The sequence below is a fragment of the Drosophila virilis genome, unplaced genomic scaffold, assembly GCF_030788295.1.
Source record: "Drosophila virilis strain 15010-1051.87 unplaced genomic scaffold, Dvir_AGI_RSII-ME tig00001507, whole genome shotgun sequence".
NCBI classification, from domain to species: domain Eukaryota; kingdom Metazoa; phylum Arthropoda; class Insecta; order Diptera; family Drosophilidae; genus Drosophila; species Drosophila virilis.
This window is the reverse complement of record NW_027212839.1, coordinates 87,813-104,971: the sequence shown is the minus strand read 5'-3', so window position 1 is coordinate 104,971 and position 17,159 is coordinate 87,813. Positions and strand designations below refer to the sequence as shown.

The 17,159-nt window shown below is 46.3% G+C and overlaps 1 protein-coding gene across 1 annotated transcript; it reads left to right on the top strand.

Annotated features, from left to right (window-relative positions):
• The first annotated feature begins 2,989 nt into the window (after window positions 1–2,989).
• On the top strand, window positions 2,990–5,721 carry LOC138911535 (uncharacterized). The gene is made up of 6 exons (XM_070210869.1): window positions 2,990–3,362; window positions 3,453–3,850; window positions 4,266–4,466; window positions 4,733–4,871; window positions 4,936–5,159; window positions 5,200–5,721. The coding sequence occupies exons 1-6, from the start codon at window positions 2,990–2,992 to the stop codon at window positions 5,719–5,721; spliced, it is 1,857 nt and encodes a 618-aa protein (XP_070066970.1).
• Window positions 5,722–17,159: the final 11,438 nt, after the last annotated feature.

Here is a 17,159-nt window from a genome sequence, read left to right as displayed (position 1 = left end):
ACTCACTGAGAGAGACTCACTCACTAATTCGATCCCAGATGCGCTGAGCACTCTCCTTGTGGTCTCCTTTCCACCTCCATCACTCCAACCAAAAATATGTAAAATCACTTAACCAGCAGAGTTTGTTACATGCAGCAGAAAATTCTAATAAAGTGATTTTTCACCAATAACAATCAAGGATTATTTATCTGACGCCACCCCCACAAACACTCTTAATATAAATGCAAATCCTATTAAGGTCTGAGCACCATATCATATAGCTACCATAGGAACGATCGGTCGAAAACTAGGTTGTTGTGTGAAAAAACATTTTGTTTTTTAAGATTTCTTGACCAAACTTGGCATTAATTAGTTATACTATACTTCTCATATATATGCAAAATCTTATTAATATCGAACCACTATACCGACGATCGGTTGAAAATCAAGTTGTTGTATGAAAAAATATTTTTTTTCAAGATATCTTGACCAAACTCGGCATATATTAGTTTTAATATACTCTTCATATAAAGCCAAAATCCTATTAAGATCAGTCTACTATATCATAAAGCTGCCATAGAAACGTTCGGTCCAAAATTAAGTTGTTGTTTGAAAAACACATTTGGTTTTTCAAAATATGTTGACTTAACCCGGTCGATCGGTGGAAAATTAAGTTGTTGTATGAAAAAACACTTGGATTTTTAAGATATCTTGACCAAACTCGGCATTTATTAGTTTTACTATACTCCTCATATATATGCAAAATCTTATTAATATCGGACCACTATACCGACGATCGGTCGGAGATTAAGTTTTTGTTTGAAAAAACATTTTGTTTATCAAGATATCTTAACCAAACTCGAAATTTATTGGGTTTACTATACTCTTTATATATAGGCTAAATCCTATTAAGATCGTACCACTATATCATAAAGCTGCCATAGAAACGATCGGTCGAAAATTAAGTTGTTGTTTAAAAGAACATTTGGTTTTTCAAGATATCTTAACCAAACTCGGCATTTATTAGTTTTACTATACTCCTCATATATATGCAAAATCCTTTTAAGACCAGACCACTACATCATATAGCTACCATGGGAACGATCGTTCGAAAACTAAGTTGTTGTTTGAAAAAACTGTGAGGCGGCTAAGGAGACCAGCCACCCCATAGATTTTCACGGCAAGGAGCCGTCATCCCTTTGGCCAAATTACGGCAAGGAGCCGCTGGCGGGACAACGCATTAATTTTCTTTAGTTATAAGTATTAATTATATAAGGTTAAAATCTTAGTGAAATAAGAGGCAAGGAGCCATCAGTAATATAATCAGTTCGATTAGTAGCAAAGAGGCAAGGAGCCGCGAATATTATAATTGATTTAAATAGTGAATTTGAATGTAACCGCCGGCCGCCGCTGCAACCGTGCGTTGTCGATCGGTTGCTCAACACCGTCTTTGAGAGCGCAACTTCAATTCGGCGGCGAAGAGCGAAAGCTCCGAGGCGGAGTTGCGAAAGCTCGCGGCGAAATTGAGCAGCCGAAGCGAGCGCATGGCTTGCCGGCGACCGTGCCGGCACTTGTGATCGAACGTTAAGGGTGAGTAGAAGTGCTGCGCGAGATAAACGAAATCATAGATGGTATAGTGGAGCGCTAGGGCTCCAGAAAACAGTGCGGCAGGGTTTAGCTTATGATTTACGATAAGGTCGGAATGAATAATAGTGAATAAAGTGCCAACGTTGTAATTATCTAGAAAGTATTGGATTATTCCCTATTTCCTGGTAACCCGGCTTACCTTAACATCAGAACTAACCGGTGTTCGACCTAACCTCGAACGAGGGGCATGCGGTACGAGATTGTGGCTCCGGGGTGGACATTGCCGGTTGGTGTTTAGGTAGTGGAGTTGGTGCGAGGCCACGGCCCGCTAGTGTGGTTGGTGCGAGGCCATGGCCCGCTAGCATAGTGATACGAGGCCACGGCCCGGCAGAAAGATAGAGCGATTAGGTAGTGGATTTGGTGCGAGGGCACGGCCCGCCAGTGTAGTTGGTGCGAGGCCACGGCCCGCTAGCATAGTGGTACGAGGCCACGGCCCGGCAGAAAGATAGAGTGTTTAGGTAGTGGAGTTGGTGCGAGGGCACGGCCCGCTAGTGTGGTTGGAGCGAGGCCACGGCCCGCTAGCATAGATGGTACGAGGCCACGGCCCGATGGTGTAGGTGTGTAGAGGTGGATCTGGGTTTGGTTTGGTCAGGGTACTCAACCCCCCTCTTTAAGCCCTCTCTCCCAGCGAAATTATAAATAACTTGTAACTCGCTAGACCTGGTAAGACTGAGAATTATACCCCGGCCAGAAGCTACCTTACAAGTGGCGCCCGAGCAGGGACCTGAGGCGTTTAGGGGTGTGGCATGTCGGCGGATTAAAGCCCGCAAGCATGCCCGAACAGGTATTTTCCAAAAAAAAAAAAATATGAAAATAGGGTATTAAGTAGTCCGGTATACCCCTGAGAGCATTTCTATACCTTGTGTTAGGCATAGCCAGAAAATGAACACGTGCAGCTGGTGAGTGACAAAAATGCTAGCAGCAAGCCGGCAAGTAAAATAAAGAGACGAAAACATAACGGTCGGTCGTGAGAGTAAAGCGCGCGCGCCAGCCGGGCGACGTCGAGACCACGCTCGCACACGGGTGCCCGTAAGCGCGCCGCAGTCGACGTCGGCGTCGAAGGACCGTTAAGGCGTCGCGGCAGCGGTTGTACAGTGATGCGAATCCAACTCACGCGCGGTGAAAAGTTGAATTCGCGAGTACAGCTGTCGGGGCCAGTGAAGTGGTCACCCTTTATAAGTTAAATTTATAAAACAACAAATAAAAAAAAAAAAAAAAAAAAAAAAAGTAAAATAAAATAAAAATTGAAAAGACACCAACACCAAGAAGAGGAGAGAGGAATAGTAAAGGGACCGCCGGAACCCTTAGAACGGGAAGAGACGGAAACAGCGACGTCGGCTAGCAAGGAAGTATACAATAAAGGATGGAGGCAGGTGAGTGCCAAAACCCGGGGGTAGGCGTCCGCTGGATTCACCAGCGACGCAAAGAGGAGTTAGTGGCGATCGCCCAGGAGTTTGGGCTGGAAAAGGAAGGGCGCTTGGAGAAGCTACGTAAGCGGCTGTCCACCTACGTGCAGGAGGGCGGTCATTCGACTGCGATTTGGGCTCGGCTCGCCGAGCTGGAATCCCAGTATGCTAAATCTCTTGAGCCGCCATCTTGGGGCGTCCCACCCGACTTTGGTGGACGGCCACGGCAAAAGTCGGAACCTGACCTCAGAAGCTCCCAGCTGTACGGGCTTTTGCAGGCGCCCACCCCGATCTTGACCGTCTCGGGCGTGGAGGCAGTTTCTGCTCTCGGTGGGAATGAAGACCGCCGAGCAACTGCCGTCTACGCAGAGGTGGGGAGGTCCCCTGTTGACCCGGGTGGTGGTCCCTGATCCGGACCAGGATCGGGTCGGCGCCAATACACACGGAACGCAGCAATAGGACACCCACTGAAGGTGGACGGTGGCCGGATCGTCGCTACGGTAGAGATTGGCGGACGAACGATGCCCGCCACGATCGATACCGGAGCCACTCGTAGCTTCATGAGTGAGGACTGCGTACGCAAATGGACGATCCAGGGAAAAGCGGAGGAAATACAGGCACGTATCCGCCTGGCAGATGGGTCCACCCTAGAGGTAGAAAAGGCTTTGAGAGTAGACGTCAGCTTAGGGGGAAAAACGATCAGCATGACGATGCTCATCATGCCCTCAATCCTGGGTATGGATTTTTTGGGGGCGATGAATACCACAATATGCTGCGGCGAGGCGGAACTGGTACTAGAAGCAGCGAAGACACCTGGCGTGAGGCCAGGAACGAGCGAGGAGTCGGAGGGAGGCCGCCCAAGGCACGAAAAGGGAGCACCTGCTCGGCTACAGAGGGAGTCGGAGGAAGGCCTCCCAAGGCATGGAAAGGGAGCACCTGGTCGGCTACAGAGGGAGCCGGAGGAAGGCCTCCCAAGGCATGGAAAGGGAGCACCTGCTCGGCTACAGAGGGAGCCGGAGGAAGGCCTCTCAAGGCATGGAAAGGGAGCACCTGCTCGGCTACAGAGGGAGCCGGAGGAAGGCCTCCCAAGGCATGGAAAGGGAGCACCTGGTCGGCTAAAGAGGGAGCCGGAGGAAGGCCTCCAAAGGCATGGAAAGGGAGCACCTGCTCGGCTATAGAGGGAGCCAGAGGAAGGCCTCCCAAGTCATAATGGGGGCACCTGCTCGGTTACAGAGGGAGCCAAAGGCAGGCCTGCCAAGTCATGAGAAGGGAGTACCTGCTCGGTCTTCGACGGAAAAGGTCAGGAAAAGGGGAGTAAAGTCCGGCCGGAATCGACAGCCTGGAGAACCCAAGAGGTGGCGCATAGAGCTGCAGAGGCAGACTTCTAATGGCTACGGAAGCGGCACGGCGGGAACGTGCAAGAGAAAGGACGGAGTAAGAGCGATGACCAGAATCCGCACGGACATAGAAGGCCAGGAGCGATTGCCAGAATCGAGCGGCCATTGAGTTCTGTCTGGAGTCGAAGTGGTGCCAGGAGGGGGCGAGAACGGCATTGAAGAGGCGGAGTGGCCAGCGGATCTGGATCCAGAACTGAGGGAGTTCCTGGAGTCAGAGCTGGCTCTCTTCGAGGGGCTGCAGGGAATCTCGCACATCGCGGAGCACCGAATCCGGCTGAAGGATGACAAGCCGTTGAAACAAAGGTTCTACCCAAGAATCCGGCCATGCAGAGGGTGATCGACGAGCAAGTGGATGAGTTGATCCGGGCAAAAGCCATCGAGCCGTCGCGTAGCCCGCACAGCGCCCCAATCGTTTTGGTCAAGAAGAAGACTGGCGAGTGGCGTATGTGCATTGACTACCGGCAACTCAACGCGCATTCCATTCCGGTGCCTCGTATTAACCGCAGCCGATAGCCGGGAGTGTACGGCGTTCATAGTCCCTGGAAGAGGTCTTTTCCAATGGCGGGTGATGCCATTCGGCTTACACTCGATGAAAACACAGCATGTAGAGAATTTGAGGGAGGTATTCCGCCGGCTAAGGGCGGCCAATCTCCGATTAGAAATGGGCATGGGAGCAAGAACAGGAGGAGGCATTGCGTCAATTGAAGGAGAGCTTGACGACTGCCCCTGTGTTGGCTTGCCCCGACTTTTCCGCCAAGTTCGTCTTGCAGACTGACGCGAGTGAGTATGGCCTCGGTGCAGTGCTGACGCAGACGATCGATGGACAAGAGCGGGTGATAGCATACGCGAGCCGAAAGTTGCTGAAGGCCGAGGTAAACTATTCCGCCACTGATAAGGAGTGCCTGGCAATCGTGTGGTCGATCCGGAAGTTGCGTTGCTACCTAGAAGGGTACCGATTCGACGTAATAACAGACCATCTAGCGCTCAAGTGGCTGAATTCGATCGAGAGCCCGTCAGGAAGGATTGCGCGATGGGCATTGGAACTGCAGCAATTCCAATTTGACGTTCATTATCGTCGAGGAAAGCTCAACGTCGTGGCCGATGCCCTGTCGAGGAATCCTCTAGAGACCTCTCAACAAGCAGTGGCTGCCGAGGCCCCCTGCAAATGGGTCGCGAGGATGCGTGTTAGAATCGCCGAAGAGCCAGCCAAGTTCCCAGATTACACCGAGAAAAACGGACAGCTATATAGGCATTTGGGTCACCGGATAGACGATGAGGACTACATCCCTTGAAAACTATGCGTAGGCAGTGGTCAACGCCAGAGGGTACTGCGGGAATGTCATGATGCTCCCATGGCCGGACATCAAGGTGTCAGAAAAACGGTGGCGAGGTTAGCCCAGCGGTACTACTGGCCGGGTATGTTCAACTCAACTCAAGCAACTCAAACCGGCTGGTCGCATGCTGACGAGGCAGGTGGCAGAGCCGACGGCGGTACTTTGCGCGGACTTCGTCGGACCCCTTCCACGGTCGAAACATGGAAACACGATGCTATTGGTGTTCCATGACGCTTTCTCGAAATGGGTGGAGTTGGTCCCTCTCAGAAGAGCCACGGCAGCACACCTGCAAACTGTTTCGAGAGAGGATTCTAAGTAGGTTCGGGGTACCTAGAAAGTTTGTGTGCGACAACGGGGTACAATTTACGAGTCGGAGCTTCAAGTCATTTTTGGGGTCCCTGGGTGTAGAGATCCAGGACTGTAAAGACCATGATAGCGCAATTTATTAAGGGCCACCAGAGTTCATGGGATGAACTCTTGCGCGAGATCTCGCTGGCGGTCAACAGATTCAACGGGCTTTAGTCCCGCTTTCCTGATGCAGGGCAGGGAACCTCGGTTACCCGCAGCTCTGTACGATCAGGTAACTCCGGGGTCCGCAACCCTAGGACAAAGGCGGATAGTCTAAAAGAAATTTTTGATATCGTCCACAGCAACCTCCAGCCCGCATCAAAGGACCAGGGCAGGCATTACAACTTGCGGAGACGAGAGTGGCGGCCCTCGTTGGCCCTGTTGAGGCAGCACCAGTTGTCCAACGCTGCCGAAGGTTTCGCCGCAACAAAGCCGTCAAATTCATATCCCCCAATATTGTGCGGCTGATAAAATCAGACGACCGCAAGAAGAGGGTGGCCAACATCTCACAATTGAAACCATTTAACAGAAAGACGACGAGCGACGAAGAAGACGAAGATCCAGGGCACGCAAATGCCCACGAGTAAGCGAAGGATGAGAGCAACACCCGTCGCCCAACGAAACTATTATGATTAAGCTTATATAAAACTAAAATTAACAACATAATTCAGAATAGGCATAGTAAAGTGTGAGCCGCACTGAGAGAATAGGGCATTAACAAATAAGTAACGAGTAAGTTAACCAATAAGCTGAATTTACAGATGGAACCCGAAATAATAAGCATCTCGTCAGACGAAGACAACAGCAGCGGGGACACCGAGCCTTTTCCCGGGCCGGGAGCCGCAGGCCGTCCGCGTGAACCACGCCAGGGGCGTGAGTACTATAGAAGAGAACGGCAAGAAGGACCGCCTCGCCAGTTCCGCCATACACTATTCTCCCGGCGGACCGGCATAATGGAGAGGCTAGACGGGATGGTCTTGCTGATGGCAGTCGAGGTCACGACAATGTTCGTGGAGGCACCATTCGCCCGAAACTCGCCACCGTACGCGGAAGAGCCTGCATCTCCGCCCCTCGCATCCCACTCGGCACAATCATCAGAGCCGGCAACCCCAACCGCGGCCGGCGAGATGGACGAGGAAGAGTCCGCACCGTTCGGAACGGAGGAGCACACACCACCAGCGCAGGACGTGGAGGCGGTAGGAGAAGAAATATCCCCGTCGGCCGGAGACGCGGAGTCGCCACCTACGAAGGTGCCGAACGGCATCCGCGCAAACGACGGGGAAGCAGACCCGCTGAGAAGGGGGGCAAAAGAAGGCCCCGGCGGAAAGCGCCGACGCAGCCGCCATCGTCGACGGAGAGCCGCCAGGGGCAAGCGTCGCCGGAGTGGAGGCCATCGCCGACCCAGTCCCGAGGGAGCATCCTCGTCGGCCACGAAGAGGCTTCGCACGGAGACCGAGAAGCCCGAAGGATCGCAGCGGTGCGTGCCGCGTTCGCCCCGCGATCGCCAGGAGGGTCCTCCCCAGCTCGGGAAGGATAACCGCCGCTGCAAGATCGCTTCTCGAGGAGGGCATCCCGAACCCTGGCCGATACCGATTGCGGTCTGCCAGATGGTCGTGGAGGAGCACAATCTCAGCACCAAGGACGCGGCGAACTCGGCCGTTTCCCCAACCCGCGCCGAGACGCCAGACGAAACCTTTCCTAAGGAATCGGAGGAGGAATGGCTCGACGACGAGGACGAGATGCCCGCGCTCGTGCCTGTTGCCCGCGCCGAGACACCCGACACCATCGCCCGGCGGGAGTTAGAAGACGCCTGGTTCGGCCAAGAAGGCAAGGCGCCATCCCGAAAAGGTTCCTTCACGGTTCGCCAGGAAGGCCGGGATGAAGTTTGGCCGAGGAAGAGGACGCGGTGGTGACGGCTTCGTCGCCCAAGCTTTCGAGTCCAACTCGGGATTCCTCCCCCATGGCTCTAAAGACTCCCACGGAGAGCGAGTTGTGGGACGACATAGTGGACCTTTTCGACGGCATCGGCGGGTGGGACACTAGCCTGGACTCAGTGCTGGAGGAGGAACCCGACAGCGAGGTCGACACGATCGCCCGCAGTGCTGAAGTTGGGGTAAAACCGGAGGGCCCCGTCGAGGAACCCGTGCCCGATTCCACACCCTCAGGCTGGAAGGTGTTTCCTCTTGGAACACCGTTGTCGACGGGCGTGGTAGACCTAATCGCCAGAGAGGCGCGAATCCGGCGCTTCCGTTGCCGACGTAGTCGGTTCCACGTGTCCGACGGGGAGAGCGAGGACAGCGTTACGCTGAACGCGACAGGCGACGTGACCGTCACCTGTCCGAAGTGAGGAGGGGGTGTGAGGCGGCTGAGACCAGCCACCCCACAGATTTTCACGGCAAGGAGCCGTCATCCCTTTGGCCAAATTACGGCAAGGAGCCGCTGGCGGGACAACGCATTAATTTTCTTTAGTTATAAGTATTAATTATATAAGGTTAAAATCTTAGTGAAATAAGAGGCAAGGAGCCATCAGTAATATAATCAGTTCGATTAGTAGCAAAGAGGCAAGGAGCCGCGAATATTATAATTGATTTAAATAGTGAATTTGAATGTAACCGCCGGCCGCCGCTGCAACCGTGCGTTGTCGATCGGTTGCTCAACACCGTCTTTGAGAGCGCAACTTCAATTCGGCGGCGAAGAGCGAAAGCTCCGAGGCGGAGTTGCGAAAGCTCGCGGCGAAATTGAGCAGCCGAAGCGAGCGCATGGCTTGCCGGCGAGCGTGCCGGCACTTGTGATCGAACGTTAAGGGTGAGTAGAGGTGCTGCGCGATATAAACGAAATCATAGATGGTATAGTGGAGCGCTAGGGCTCCAGAAAACAGTGCGGCAGGGTTTACCTTAGGATTTACGATAAGGTCGGAATGAATAATAGTGAATTAAGTGCCATGGTTGTAATTATCTAGAAAGTATTGGATTATTCCTTGTTTCCTGGTAACCCGGCTTACCTTAACATCAGAACTAACCGGTGTTCGACCTAACCTCGAACGAGGGGCATGCGGTACGAGATTGTGGCTCCGGGGTGGGCATTGCCGGTTGGTGTTTAGGTAGTGGAGTTGGTGCGACGCCACGGCCCGCTAGTGTAGTTGGTGCGAGGCCACGGCCCGCTAGTGTGGTTGGAGCAAGGCCACGGCCCGCTAGCATAGATGGTACGAGGCCACGGCCCGATAGTGTAGGTATGTAGAGGTGGATCTGGGTTTGGTTTGGTCAGGTTACTCACCCCCTCCTTTAAGCCATCTCTCCCTGCGAAATTATAAATATCTTGTAACTCGCTAGACCTGGTAAGACAGAGAATTATACCCCGGCCAGAAGCATCCTTACAAAACATTTTGTTTTTCAAGATATCTTGACCAAACTCGGCATTTCTTGGTTTTACTATACTCTTCATGTAAAGGCAAAATCCTATTAATAACGGACCACTATATCATAAAGCTACCATAGAAACGATCGGTCGAAAATTAAGTTGTTGTTTGAAAGAACATTTGATTTTTCAAGATATCTTATCCAAACTCAGCATTTATTAGTTTTACTATACTCATCATATATATGCAAAATCCTATTAAGACCGGACCACTATATCATATAGCTACCATGGGAACGATCGGTCGAAAACTAAGTTGTTGTTTGAAAAAACATTTTGTTTTTCAAGTTATCTTGACCAAACTCGGCATTTATTGGTTTTACTATACTCTTCATATAAAGGAAGTCTTATTAAGATCGGACTTCTATATTATAAAGCTGCCATAGAAACGTTCGGTCCAAAATTAAGTTGTTTGAAAAAAACATTTGGTTTTTCAAAATATTTTGACCAATCTCGGCATTTATGAGTTTCACTATACCCCGCATATACATGCAAAATCGTATTAAGATCAGCCCAATATCAGAAGAAACGATCGGTCGAGAAATAAGTTGTATGAAAAAACATTTGGGTTTTCAAGATATCTTAACCAAACTCGACATTTTTTAGTTCTACTATACTCCTCATATATATGCCAAATCCTATTAAGATCGGACCACTATATCATAAAGCTGCCATAGGAACGATCGGTCGAAAATTAAGTTGTTGAATAAAAAAACATTTTGTTAATCAAGATATCTTGATCAAACTCGGCATTTATTAGATTAACTAAACGCCTTATATATATGCATAATCCTATTAAAATCGGACCACTATATCATATAGCTGGCATAGAAACGATCGGTCGAAAATTAAGTTGTTGCATAAAAAAACATTTTGTTTATCAAGATATCATGACCAAACTCAGCATTTAGTAGTTATACTATACTCCTCATAGATATGCAAAATTCAATTAATATCGGACCACTATATCATTTAACTACCATATGAAGGATCGGTCGAAAATTATGTTGTTGTATGAAAAAATATTTGGTTTTTAAGATATCTTGACCAAACTCGGCATTTATTAGTTTTACTATACTCCTCATATATATGCAAAATCTTATTGATATTGGACCACTATACCGACGATCGGTCGAAAATCAAGTTGTATGAAAAAACAGTTTGTTTTTCAAGATATCTTGACCAAACTCGACAGCTGTTATGGTGCGGTCCTCAATTCCCCTCATGGGCCACAGACGCACGCTTACTAACGCTGTGGATTGGTTCGTTCCTCTCCTGGGAATCGCCATCACTTAGACCATCGAATTCTTTGTTTAATTCGTTAATTATTTGTCTGCTTGGTAGCGCTCTTAGCCACTCATGTGAATATTTATACGTTCGCTTATTAACCAATGATTTTAGTTTATATCGATCGCCGTCTAAGACTTTGATCACCTCAAATGGACCTTTAAATTTAGGGTCGAGCTTTGTCTGATGCCGTTCTTCGTTTTTCAGTAAAACATGATCACCTACGTTATGCTTCATAATCTTTGCCTTATTTTTGTCAAATCCTTGTTTGCCATATCTTGCATTATTTTCCATGTTTTCCTTAGCTTGAATTCTAATCTGTTCTCTATCTACATTATTGTCTTCTTCGTTTATTGACAATAAACCAAACGGCCTAGCTTCTTTTCCTGTTAATAGCTCTAAAGCGCTAAACTTGGTGACTCGATTTGCAGTACAATTCATGGCCAGTTGTACTTCAGCCAATGCATCCTGCCATGATCTCTGACTCGTTTCAACTGCCGTCAGCATTGTCTTAAGTGTGCTCATCACGCGTTCAAGCTGTCCATTTGCCCTACTAGCTCCGGTAGCGATCAAATGCAGTTGAACCTTTTGAGCGGAACAGAAATTGCGAAAGCCTGAGCTAGCAAAACAACGACCGTGGTCCGCTATTATTCTAGTTGGCAACCCAAATAGCGCCACAACCGATTTCACAGTTTTAATACAACTTTCAGTGTCTATATTCAGTGTGTGGTAAAAATAAACAAACTAGGTGAAGGCATCTATTAAAAGAATGACGTATTCCTTCCAGTCGTTTTTGCCACTCATTTTACTCGCTATGTCGATGTGTACTGTGTGCCATGGTATCTCTATCTTAGGAATTGGATGCAATTCTGCCTGGACCTTTCCAGTTGGGGGTTTTGCTAGTTTGCACGTGATACAATTTTCCACAAATCTACGTACATACTTGGACATATTCTCGAACCAGTAATATCCATATACCTTATCCAATGTTTTTTCCCATCCCAAATGCATAACAGATTCATGTACGTGGTTGATCACTGCCCACCTAAACGCCCTTGGAATTACCGGCAAGCACCTTGTTTTACCATTTCTCTGTATTTTTCTATGCAATATGCCCTTTCTTAATTCAAATGTTTTACTTAAATTTTCCGGTAACTCGTTACTGGTGCTGTTCGTGCTGTTCGGACATCAACCAATTGTCGGTCACTTCAGTAAGATTAATACGCTTCTCAATTATTTTATCCGCACACTTATTTCCTTCTGACAGTGGATTTCGGGAAAGGAAATTCGAGATCGAAATCAAATGACTGTAGAAACCCCCACCATCTATGCACTCTCGGTGTTAATTCCATTTTGGTGCGACTGGCCTTTAAAGAGTTACAATCTGTGTAAACGACAAATTTACGACCTTGTAAATAATGCCTAAAATGCTTCATAGCATTGACAACTGCTAAAGTCTCGAGTTGGACGAGTGGTATTTTGCTTCAGCCGGAGCAGTTCATTTGCTATAATACTCCACTACATAGGATTTATTTTCGATTTTATGTAACAATATCGCCCCGTAACCAATGGAGCTGGCATCTGTGTGCAATTCTATTAGGTATTGTGGATCAAATATAGTTAATACTGGGGCCAGTGTCAATACACCTATTATTTTCAAACGTATTTGTTCATGCTCTGACAACCAACCAAAATTAGCATTATTCTTTAAAGTAAGCATGTACAATGGTTTTAATATTTCGGAAAATTTTGGAATGAATTCCCGAAAGTAAGAAGCTAAACCAATGAACTGTCGTAATTGAGTTACAGTTTTCGGACCCCTATCAATGCCTGGATCTTTCGTGCATTTGGCCGAATTTCTCCATTCGTTATTTCAAACCCAAGGTACTCGATTTTAGTTTTAAGAAACGAACATTTCGTTATATTAAATGAAAATCCGGCTTTACTTAAGGTGTCCAACACTATCTCTAGTCGTTCTAACGCTTCATCTTTCGTTTTAGCTACTACCATAACATCGTCAATGTAAACAATTGCGAATGTGTGTGCCAACGGACCCAGGGCTTTTATTATTGCACTGAAACACAGAAGGTGCGTTCTTCAGACCAAAGGGCATGGTTAAGAATTCGTACTGTCCATCAGGTGTAACGAAAGCCGTTCGCTCAATTGAATCTGGGTGTACTGGGATTTGGTAAAATCCACTTGCCATTTCTATACACGACAAGTACCTTGCACCACGAAGACGAGGTATTTGATCCGAAATAAGAGGCAAAGGACATTTATCGGCAATTGAATTGTCATTTAAAACGCGGTAATCTACACAAAGACGATCTGTGCCATTTTTCTTCTTAACCAGCATCATAGGACTAGCGAATGGTGAACAGCTGGGACGAATAATTTTTGATGTAAGCAATTCATCAATTTTGCACCGAACGTGCTTCCTCTCATCTTCGCTAAGCCTATAAGGTCGGCGTTGCACAGTCTTTTGTGGAACTATTAGCCTAATTTCTAATTGGCCTGCCGTCACACGAGTCATTGGAATTCCGTCGATAAACCTATCAGAGTGACATCTCAACATATTGTTCAATATCGTCTTATCAGAATCATTTAAATTGGTATCAGAATTTATGATTTCTTCATACTTCACTAGACTCAGAACATTTACTCTTTTTGTCTTATAAAAGCAAAATTTATCTGCATCAATTGATACACCAAAGCCCTGGCTTAAAACCTCACGGCCAATCAACACTTCATGCTTCAAATATTTGTCCATACACACATGTAATAAAACTTGTAAACAATATTGTTCAATATTAATATTACTCAGAACTTGCAATGTGCTACAAATTGAATCGTTATGCCATTTAAAGTTACAATATTGTGAAATCGTTTTCCGGTGAATTTTTCGACAACACTCTCCTTGACCAGTGAACATTCGGCTCCAGAATCGAAACAATATGGAATAGACTCACCGGATAAGGTATTGGTCCACTTGGTGGAGCTACTGTACATCTCATCCCTGTGAGACAGCTGTTATGGTGCGGTCCTCAATTCCCCTCATGGGACACAGACGCACGCTTACTAACGCTGTGGATTGGTTCGTTCCTCTCCTGGGAATCGCCATCACTTAGGCCATCGAATTCTTTGTTTAATTCGTTAATTATTTGTCTGCTTGGTAGCGCTCTTAGCCACTCAAGTGAATATTTATACGTTCGCTTATTAACCAATGATTTTAGTTTATATCGATCGCCGTCTAAGACTTTGATCACCTCAAATGGACCTTTAAATTTAGGGTCGAGCTTTGTCTGATGCCGTTCTTCGTTTTTCAGTAAAACATGATCACCTACGTTATGCTTCATAATCTTTGCCTTATTTTTGTCAAATCTTTGTTTGTCATATCTTGCATTATTTTCCATGTTTTCCTTGGCTTGAATTTTAATTTGTTCTCCATATACTTCATTGTCATCTTCGTGTATTGACAATAAACCAAACGGCCTAGCTTCTTTTCCTATTAATAGCTCTAAAGCGCTAAACTTGGTGACTCGATTTGCAGTACAATTCATGGCCAGTTGTACTTCAGCCAATGCATCCTGCCATGATCTCTGACTCGTTTCAACTGTCGTCAGCATTGTCTTAAGTGTGCTCATCACACGTTCAAGCTGTCCATTTGCCCTACTAGCTCCGGTAGCGATCAAATGCAGTTGAACCTTTTGAGCGGAACAGAAATTGCGAAAGCCTGAGCTAGCAAAACAACGACCTTGGTCCGCTATTATACTAGTTGGCAACCCAAATAGCGCCACAACCGATTTCACAGTTTTAATACAACTTTCAGTGTCTATATTCAGTGTGTGGTAAAAATAAACAAACTAGGTGAAGGCATCTATTAAAAGAATGACGTATTCCTTCAAGTCGTTTTTGCCACTCATTTTACTCGTTATGTCGATGTGTACTGTGTGCCATGGTATCTCTATCTTAGGAATTGTATGCAATTCTGCCTGGACCTTTCCAGTTGGGGGTTTTGCTAGTTTGCACGTGATACAATTTTCCACAAATCTACGTACATACTTGGACATATTCTCGAACCAGTAATATCCATATACCTTATCCAATGTTTTTTCCCATCCCAAATGCATAACAGATTCATGTACGTGGTTGATCACTGCCCACCTAAACGCCCTTGGAATTACCGGCAAGCACCTTGTTTTACCATTTCTCTGTATTTTTCTATGCAATATGCCCTTTCTTAATTCAAATGTTTTACTTAAATTTTCCGGTAACTCGTTACTGGTGCTGTTCGTGCTGTTCGGACACCAACCAATTGTCGGTCACTTCAGTAAGATTAATACGCTTCTCAATTATTTTATCCGCACACTTATTTCCTTCTGACAGTGGATTTCGGGAAAGGAAATTCGAGATCGAAATCAAATGACTGTAGAAACCCCCACCATCTATGCACTCTCGGTGTTAATTCCATTTTGGTGCGACTGGCCTTTAAAGAGTTACAATCTGTGTAAACGACAAATTTACGACCTTGTAAATAATGCCTAAAATGCTTCATAGCATTGACAACTGCTAAAGTCTCGAGTTGGACGAGTGGTATTTTGCTTCAGCCGGAGCAGTTCATTTGCTATAATACTCCACTACATAGGATTTATTTTCGATTTTATGTAACAATATCGCCCCGTAACCAATGGAGCTGGCATCTGTGTGCAATTCTATTAGGTATTGTGGATCAAATATAGTTAATACTGGGGCCAGTGTCAATACACCTATTATTTTCAAACGTATTTGTTCATGCTCTGACAACCAACCAAAATTAGCATTATTCTTTAAAGTAAGCATGTACAATGGTTTTAATATTTCGGAAAATTTTGGAATGAATTCCCGAAAGTAAGAAGCTAAACCAATGAACTGTCGTAATTGAGTTACAGTTTTCGGACCCCTATCAATGCCTGGATCTTTCGTGCATTTGGCCGAATTTCTCCATTCGTTATTTCAAACCCAAGGTACTCGATTTTAGTTTTAAGAAACGAACATTTCGTTATATTAAATGAAAATCCGGCTTTACTTAAGGTGTCCAACACTATCTCTAGTCGTTCTAACGCTTCATCTTTCGTTTTAGCTACTACCATAACATCGTCAATGTAAACAATTGCGAATGTGTGTGCCAACGGACCCAGGGCTTTTATTATTGCACTGAAACACAGAAGGTGCGTTCTTCAGACCAAAGGGCATGGTTAAGAATTCGTACTGTCCATCAGGTGTAACGAAAGCCGTTCGCTCAATTGAATCTGGGTGTACTGGGATTTGGTAAAATCCACTTGCCATTTCTATACACGACAAGTACCTTGCACCACGAAGACGAGGTATTTGATCCGAAATAAGAGGCAAAGGACATTTATCGGCAATTGAATTGTCATTTAAAACGCGGTAATCTACACAAAGACGATCTGTGCCATTTTTCTTCTTAACCAGCATCATAGGACTAGCGAATGGTGAACAGCTGGGACGAATAATTTTTGATGTAAGCAATTCATCAATTTTGCACCGAACGTGCTTCCTCTCATCTTCGCTAAGCCTATAAGGTCGGCGTTGCACAGTCTTTTGTGGAACTATTAGCCTAATTTCTAATTGGCCTGCCGTCACACGAGTCATTGGAATTCCGTCGATAAACCTATCAGAGTGACATCTCAACATATTGTTCAATATCGTCTTATCAGAATCATTTAAATTGGTATCAGAATTTATGATTTCTTCATACTTCACTAGACTCAGAACATTTACTCTTTTTGTCTTATAAAAGCAAAATTTATCTGCATCAATTGATACACCAAAGCCCTGGCTTAAAACCTCACGGCCAATCAACACTTCATGCTTCAAATATTTGTCCATACACACATGTAATAAAACTTGTAAACAATATTGTTCAATATTAATATTACTCAGAACTTGCAATGTGCTACAAATTGAATCGTTATGCCATTTAAAGTTACAATATTGTGAAATCGTTTTCCGGTGAATTTTTCGACAACACTCTCCTTGACCAGTGAACATTCGGCTCCAGAATCGAAACAATATGGAATAGACTCACCGGATAAGGTATTGGTCCACTTGGTGGAGCTACTGTACATCTCATCCCTGTGAGACAGCTGTTATGGTGCGGTCCTCAATTCCCCTCATGGGACACAGACGCACGCTTACTAACGCTGTGGATTGGTTCGTTCCTCTCCTGGGAATCGCCATCACTTAGGCCATCGAATTCTTTGTTTAATTCGTTAATTATTTGTCTGCTTGGTAGCGCTCTTAGCCACTCAAGTGAATATTTATACGTTCGCTTATTAACCAATGAT

What these genes read in the sequence shown, in the direction of transcription:
- LOC138911535 (XM_070210869.1), top strand. Translation starts at nt 2,990, where the DNA reads ATGGAGGCAGGTGAGTGCCAAAACCCGGGGGTAGGCGTCCGCTGGATT. An exon ending in AAGCAGCGAAGACACCTGGC is followed by an intron (nt 3,851 to 4,265) that starts GTGAGGCCAGGA and finishes GCTCGGTTACAG; the next exon opens with AGGGAGCCAAAGGCAGGCCT. An exon ending in GAAGAAGACTGGCGAGTGGC is followed by an intron (nt 4,872 to 4,935) that starts GTATGTGCATTG and finishes TATTAACCGCAG; the next exon opens with CCGATAGCCGGGAGTGTACG.